Source organism: Octodon degus, unplaced genomic scaffold, assembly GCF_000260255.1.
Source record: "Octodon degus isolate 3935 unplaced genomic scaffold, OctDeg1.0 scaffold00010, whole genome shotgun sequence".
NCBI classification, from domain to species: domain Eukaryota; kingdom Metazoa; phylum Chordata; class Mammalia; order Rodentia; family Octodontidae; genus Octodon; species Octodon degus.
This window is the reverse complement of record NW_004524586.1, coordinates 15,923,853-15,932,118: the sequence shown is the minus strand read 5'-3', so window position 1 is coordinate 15,932,118 and position 8,266 is coordinate 15,923,853. Positions and strand designations below refer to the sequence as shown.

General features: G+C 37.7%; 1 protein-coding gene across 1 annotated transcript in view; it reads left to right on the top strand.

Moving 5' to 3' along the window:
- Nps (neuropeptide S) overlaps positions 1 to 8,053 on the top strand; it is a 94,571-nt gene extending 86,518 nt beyond the window's left edge. Inside the window, exons 3-4 of the mRNA XM_023709047.1 lie at positions 4,837 to 4,923; positions 7,874 to 8,053. Coding sequence (XP_023564815.1) covers positions 4,837 to 4,923; positions 7,874 to 8,053 — 267 coding nt within the window. The remainder of the gene's footprint in view (positions 1 to 4,836; positions 4,924 to 7,873) is intronic.
- Positions 8,054 to 8,266: the final 213 nt, after the last annotated feature.

Genomic DNA, 8,266 nt, shown 5'->3' with positions numbered 1-8,266 from the left:
TCTATCTATCTATCTATCTATCTATCATCTATCTATCTATCTATCTATCTATCTATCTATCTATCTATCATCTATCTATCTATCATCTATCTATCATCTATCTATTTATCTATCTATCTATCTATCTATCTATCTATCTATCTATCTATCTATCTCATCCACCACTCCATCTCTTTCTCCATGTGTTTTTCTCTCCATCTCACTCTCTTCATCACCTTATAGATCTCTCTTCTTCCATTTCTTTCCTCTTTGCCATCGCTCTCTCTTAGCCTACCCCCATCTCATTCTTCATGTCTATGTCTAAGTGTCTCTCCATCTCTCTAACCACATCCTTTCTCCATCTCTCCTCTGATTCTCTCTATCTTGCCATATCTCTTTCTCCATAAAACACTCCACTTCTCTGTCTCTGTCTGTCTCTATGTCTCTTTATCTCTGTTTCTCTCTGTCTCTGTCTCTGTCTCTCTCCCACTTCTGCTTTTCTACCTTACTCTATCACTTCTTCCCTTTCCCTTTCTTTTCATAGGTTCTAACTTCTGGCTTGGGTCTTATTATCAGATAAACTTTCTCTTTCGGGTAGTAAGGATGACCCCTGACATCTTCAAACTTACCCAATCCATAATGCTATAATTTCAGAGCTTTACTTTTATCACAGCTAACAGTACACTCTATTTAGAGAATAGAATTGTTCTAAGAGGCACTTTACCAAAACAGCAGTCTCTGTTCCCTGTTCAATTTCCTCCCTCAGAGCCATCACTTTCAACCTTTTAAAGCTGATTATCTTTGTATTTATCTCTAAATAACATGTTACATTTTTGATGTTTCATCTTTCAACATTTTATCTTGAGCTCCCTCTATAGAAATTAGGTAATTCATTTTACCATAGAATATATTTATTCTTAGACCCAATTCTCAATATAGTTAAATTACTCTTTTTGTTAGGTCATTATTCAGTAATTACACTATTATTACCCTGCGAATACTCCTCCTGGCTGATTCACGTAGTTAATTTTCATTGCATTTCTGTCATATGTAGCATTGTTTTCATTGTAGTAAATATTTGTTCCTTGTATTTTCTTTTGCTTATTTTTTCATGGATTCATTAGCAACTCAAGTCTCCACTGTCCACTTGCCTATTCTCATTCCAACACACCCACTCATACTCAGGCCTTCATCCCCCTGCAGAAGTCTTGCCTGGAGGCTTCCAACCCACCCCAATCCACTTCCTTCCCTCCAGGCCTATGTACAGAGCTCTTCCAGCATTTTTTTCAACTACTGTCCTTAGAATTTTTTCCCTTTGTCTTCTATGTTTGTCTCCTGGATAGATATCTCACATTTTCCTCTTTGTAGGTGAACACACTTACTTTCTTAGGTCACACACTAAAGTAGCTTTCTGAGAAAAAAAAGTGTATGGAAAGATATCTTATATACTCACTGGACAATATTTATTATAGTCTCATATTTAATGAAGGGGAATAAATTCTTATTTTTAAATTATTCTTGGGACTAAATGCTAATTAGAAGTAATTTTTCCTCCAGAATTTTAAAAGAATTCTTGCTTTATTTTCTAAGTTATCAGTGTCATTTTTAAGGAGTACAGAATACTTCTAGCCTATGGGTCTTTGTGGGCAGTGTAGAATCTGAGAAGATCCAGTTGCTGAAGTTTTTTTGTTTTGTTTTTGGTGGAACCCGGAATTGAACTCAGTCTCTTGCACTTGCCAGGGAAGCACTTATTCCACTGAACCATCTCCCTGGCCCCCTTTATGGAATAAGGGTTTTTTTTTTTTTCTCAGAATGCCTTCAGGGCAGGTTTGGCTGGCTGGAGTGTTGTGGGGATCGAACTACAGCAACCTGAGGCTGACAGCTTTGTGGAAGCAGCCACTTAAAGAACTGAGCTAGGGCCAGGCCCCCTGCTGATGTTTTATGATGATATGTTTTGGTAGCATTTGAATTTTATTTACTGTGCTGATCACTTGATGTATCATTTCCACCTCCCCTCCCATTTTTTTCCTATTCTCTTTTCCAGAAAATCTATTGTTTCTGTGCCAGAAATGAATCTTATTGTTTTATTGTCTTCATTTTTTTCTTTGTCTTTTTTTATCACGTCTGAGAGATTTTCTTAATTTTATCTTTCAATATTACTAAGTTTTCTTTCATTTTAATTTTCTTTCTTTCTTTTTTTTTTTCATATTTGGTACAGGATCTGGAGGGCCTACAGGGTCTCATTATGTAGATCAGACTCATACTAATTCTCCTGTTTTCAGCCTCCCAAAGAGCTAGGATTACAGGTGTTCAACTCCACTCCCAGTCTCAGTCACCATCTCAGAGTGCTCCAGGGGTGGCGCCAGCACAGCAGGCTGGGGATTGAACCCCACTCAGGCACTTTAGTCTGCTGAGCTATCTGGCTGGCCTTTTTAATTTTCATTTGTTTTCTAATCTCTCTCTCTCTTTCATTTATTCTCTCTCTCTTACTCTATCTATCTATCTATCTATCTATCTATCTATCTATCTATCTCTTTTCAAATTTTATAGACACAATACATCTCTTTCCTCTTGAAAATGTTATGTGTGTGGCTCTTTTGAAAGTTCTTCTTTGTTTCATTTATTTATTTGTTATTTCCACTGTGTTTCTTTCTTTTTTCTTTTTTTTTGTCTCTGTCCCTGTCTTCCATGATAAATTAGTGCTGCTGTCTAGTTCTCTCTTGTCTTCTCCTTTCTTATTTGATTATGGCTTTATAAATATCCACTCAATTGCTGTGGCGTGTAAGTTAGCTGCTTAACAGTAGCCTCTAACCAACCCAGCAAAAGATTTGCATGTTGGTGGGAATTCTCAGGGAGGATGCTGGTGGGTCACACGTGGCTGTATTGCTTTCATTCGGAGGCTCTAATGACTCTATCTCCACGTTTTTCCTCTTGGACTCGGCAGACTTCTCATTCATCTAGAGGGTAAGGAACTGTCTGGAGCGTGCCGAGCGATGGGTCATGAATCTGAGCACGGGGTCTAATGTTTAAGCTTTGTTTTTAGAAAGGTCCTGCTCCCTCCACTCTATCTGTTTTCATCAATCAGGAGATCCTTTTTACTCTTCCTTTAGAAAAGACCCTTTAGAATACCCCTCCACGTTCAGGTGCATAATAATAAGAAGGAGAAGGAATATGGCACTGAATTGCTTCTTAAACAAACTACTGGCTGACTCTCCTCTTTTGCTGCCACCTCAACTATATTCACATATACCTGGTTCTATAAATACTTGAGTCTTAAGGTGTGCGAGGAAGCACTTTACTCCAATCTACTTAGCCAAATTACTTGTGACTTAACAAAATGTTATCCTTCACTCTCTTCCCCACTCCTTTTGTTTTTGTTAAATTGTACTTGGGTCTAAGGAGAAATCAAAGGAAAAGATGTTTGTTCAATCCTTTGGTGCTCTGGAAGGCCCTTTGTATGTCAAAGTCCATAAGATGTCCTTGACAGAACCCTGATCAAAGACATTTGAATCACCTGTGCCTACCCCCCGATTCTGTGATCTAGGTTCTCTTAAGAGTGTGGGTCACCTGCTTATGATAGGCAAACTGGGATTCCAAGGTTCTCCATTTATCTTTTTTTTTTTTTTTTTTTTTGATGGTACCGGGATGGAACTCAGGACCTTGCACTTGCCAGGCAAGCACTTATTCCACTGGGCTATCTCCCCAGCCCTCCAAGATTGATAGTTGCATGAGAATCATAATAGTGACAGTACCCCAAAAAGAAATGCATGGCTGACAAGCACCAAATGTGTCAGACACAGGGCAGCTTTGTTCTCTAAAAGGTACTGATTTTGAGGAGATAAGGATTTTCCTCATGGAAAGGCAACGATTTTCTTCAGTTGCTTTGTATTCAAAAAGCGTTGGCTCCATCGCACAGACACCAGTTATCCAAGCAGAAATCACCTCCCTTGTTGTTTTTCTCCATTGTAAGCTTCAGCAACATCTGTTCACACTCAGCACTCCGGAATCCATTGATTAATGCAGATACTTACTGAAGTGAGAGGGTATCACACACACTTCTCAAAGAAGTCATATCCCCTGGGAAGGAAAGGAGGTCAGGTGGGCAGGTATTCACAGAACTCTGGACCTGGGACTTGGGGACAATCTATGGAAGGGACAGACATAATGTTCCTTCCTCCTTTGATTTAGAGAACTAGAACAAAGAGGTATGCCATTTTTATATTTCCCTTCTTAAATTGCTGATGTCCCAAAGGAAAGAAACTTAGCTAGAAATTTTGAATCTGTGTGCATCATTTGTTTAGAATACTCTTAGATATTGTAACGATTTCTTCTATGTCCATGTCTAAGCTATTTGAGACACTCAAGGCAGTAGTGTCATCCTCCTTAAGTGTTTAAACTCTATGTTTTTAAGCTAAAAAAGAAAACAAAAAACAAAAACACTTTCAGTGCCCTGGCCATGGTGCCACGATGACGCAGTGGAGGGAGGACAAAGCTTCTGAAGGACATTCTTAATGGCAACCTTTACATGAATTCAACGATGGTGCCCGTACGTTACTGTCCTTTTCTTACTTAACAAGAACAAAAGGCCACATCCAGAGAAACTAGTCATTTGTGATGGGACACGATGACATTTTTATTTTTGAACTTTGCTGGTATAAAATAATCATCCAAGGAGCAGCTGAAGGTAAGTGTGAGGAGTTTGGCAGTAAAACCATCTCTCTGCATAGATTTTGGAAAGCCCAAGATGATTAGGTAAAATACAGTATTTTTATATAAAGAGAAGCATTAAATTTTTATAGGTTTTTAAACTTATACTTGGCTACATGAAATTAACTCTGTTTTTTTTTCTTCCTACTCTGCAGCTCATTAAAACTCAACTTTATCTTAATTCTGTGGCTTTCCACGATGCCTGTGTTTTGGTGTTACCCAGCTCTGTCTTCTAAGGTAAGTGTTTCACCTCTATTTTTGATGGCTGAATAGATGAGTAGAATTGTAGACTATCTAAACTCAAAATTGCCTCAAGAAATATGCAATGGAAAAGCAATTTATTTTATTTTTAGAACTTTCAATGAAAAAAATGTAATCAGATTCAAATTCAGAAATCAGTGAAAGGAAACATTTACATGCTAGAAAATAATACTGGACTACATTAAATTTGGAGTGAGTTAGTTAGGGTTGATCACTGCATAGAGAAATATTCATTTGCATGTAAAAATGTTAATTTTTTGCCCATGAACTTATTTTTCTATATACATCCATCTACTCATAATCAGAGTGACTACTTAGCCATTGAAATTATATAGCTGAGACACAGTGGTCAATTTTTCAGAAATAATGGATTTCCTAAATTTATAAAAAAGGCACATTCTTTAGGTACAGAATATAGACAAAATGCTAGACCTCTGTGAAATATTACATAAATATTAAGCCATATATGAATTCAAGAGTATTGCCTGAGTTCCTATGTTCACTGAACTGTTTAAGACATTCAGAAAATAAATGTCTTTCTTTGGTATGTTTAACACTATTTCATATGATATTTTACTTTATTTTAGGTCAATATTTTGTTTAAAATTTTAAAATAACTTTGGCTGCTGAGAACATTTTAAACTTTAACTTTTCTTCCCTGCAACTTAACCTGCCACACCATAATTATTAAAATCAAAGTAATTTATGAAATTGCTTTAGGATAAAGAAATGTCATATAAATCTTACATGATAAATCTGTGCTTCATCATCATACTCCAGTTATTTGTACTATCGCTCTTCTCACTAATCTTCACAGCTGTCATTTTTCTCTTTCTTGTTTGCTTAATACAGCTCCCCTTGCTCTGCTTTCCCTCCTATGATGGTTCAGCACTAATTTAGTCATTGATTCTATCAGACAGCACATTGATCAAGCTGATGAGCCACAATCCAGAAATTGGTGTATTCTCTCAAGTGTCTTCCCGATTTCTTTTTATTCTTCCCCCAAAGCTTTACTCATGACATTTTTGTTGAACAAGAAGCACTTGTCTGTAACTTAAAAAAAATTAAACAAAGAATATTCTTTCTTCGAAAGTACTTAAGAGACTATCTTGTCTATACATGAAATATTGCTCCTTTCACTCCATTTTCCATATTTTGGTTTTGCAGACTGCAATTTTGTTCTCTCATAACTCCATCATGTGCTAATGGTGTGGATGGTATTTATGTCAGTTGGATAGTTTCGGGTGAATGATTACACAGGCAAATGGCATACAGGATTTTGTAATATTTATCTCAAGCTTTGTACAGGCCTGGCAGCCGGGTTAGTACTTAGTGATTCTTTTAATGATTCTGCCTAACAAGAGCTGCCTTTAGATCAACTAAGTGCCTGAGCATCCTTTTAGTGATGGCTTAGGAATTTCACAATGAGACCTGGCACATTTCTTTTGCAATGTAAAGGTGGCATCCAGAGTCTTTCTGGAAAGAACTGGATTGTGTCCCCCACTGCAGTGACTCACTTGCACCTCCTGCTGGAGATGGAAAATAGATGACATTTACCTATTAAGATTAGGCTTCTGTTGTACAAGGGAAAAATACACAGTAGTATCCAACTAATTTTTTATTGATTTTTCCATAATCAATATTTATGAAATTATCTTTCACTATGCACAGATCAAAAAGAAAAAGAAAAACAAGCCCATACTTCCCCCCCCCTCCAGAGGTTGGTGGTTTTCTGAGACCTCTTGACACTAGTATCTTCAGTAGCTTACCCAGCCATGGCAAAGAATTCCAGGAAGCATTTTATATACCCTGGCCCCATTTCAACCTCTGAATACAGTAATTGGAGGCCACACTTTTCTTTCTTCACCAAGATAAAGTATATTTTGGTTTTTACTTTTTAGTTTTTACTTTGTTGTATGCATCTTTATTTATAATAAAATTGTTCAGCTCTTACAGTTACAGTACAGTCAAAAACCCAGGCTTGTATTCAAATGATTCAGCATAACTGACTTTAATTCCAACTCACATTTCCTCACCTAAAACTGAAGAAGTGACAGTATCTGCTTCACCAAGCTTTTTGGGGAACAAGACACCCAAGCCTGTGTCACTGAGATTCCTGATAGATCATTATTTTTATTATTGATGAGATTTTCATTAGTTTCTTGTCAGTGTATTATGATTCTTCTGAAGCCATGCAAGGGAGAAAAATGACAAGTGTTGACAGTCTCATCCAAGCCAGAGCTGAGAACTTGTCAGCTAGGCTGAGGGGCATGAACTGTGCTCTAGTATTTGATACCCTCCCATCCTACACATATGGGGTTGAACCATAAGTCCTTTAAGTCTAGTCAGATTCTTTAAGTCTAGTGAGAGCTCTGAGGTTTCAGACCTACTCCTACTCCTACTCCCTGCCCCTGTACCAGCTTGCACTCTCTGGGCCTCAAGCCACTGATGAGGACATGAGCAAACTCTGTAAGGTAAAGATGACAGGGCTCATGCTTGAGACTTCCTTAAGGAGAGCTGGCACATAGCCAGGGGCAATCCAGGGAACGTGATCCTCCCTGGAACCTGGAGTCTGATCTCCTTGGGTGCTTTTCTGTGTGAATTTGAAAAAGAATTCCCAAGACTCATTAGTGCCACTTGAAATATTCCTGACAAAAAAATAGCAATAAGATGCCTGTATTCAGTGTGTGATGTCAATGCTGAACAGCAGCAATTACATAAGTAGTTTAAAAATTAGTAGGTAGATTATTTCAAATAATATTTTGTATCTAGATAAAGCACACACTGCATTTTAACAAAATTTACCCCCCTTAAAAAGATGACAGATTGAATCTATCACCATAAAACCTGGGAGATTGTTCCTGTTGAAATAAACCTGTAACACTAATGCTGTAGTCTCTCCTTCCTCCCCCATCTGAATCACCAGGTGCCTGGAAAATCTGATTACTTTCTCATCCTGCTGCACAGCTGCCCAGCCAGGCTGGACGCAAGCGAGGGACTAGCTTTTCTAAAGCCAATTTTGGAGACAACACCTAAGAAAAGGTCCTTTCGCAATGGAGTTGGCACGGGGATGAAAAAAACTTCCTTTCGAAGAGCAAAAGCATGAAGAAGTGCGGGAAGAACTTGGGGAATTAATCTCAAACTATGTGGAGTGTGACTGATGTGCTAAAAGGTGGTGGCATCTTTATCATTAATGTTGGTTTGCTCTCAATTTCCAAATATTTTTCCTGTCCTAACTGGCTCAGAGTAGATTGAGGTTTGTTTGTTTGTTTGTTTTTTTAAAGTAGAACTACCCTAAACTTCTGCTTATGAAAGAAAA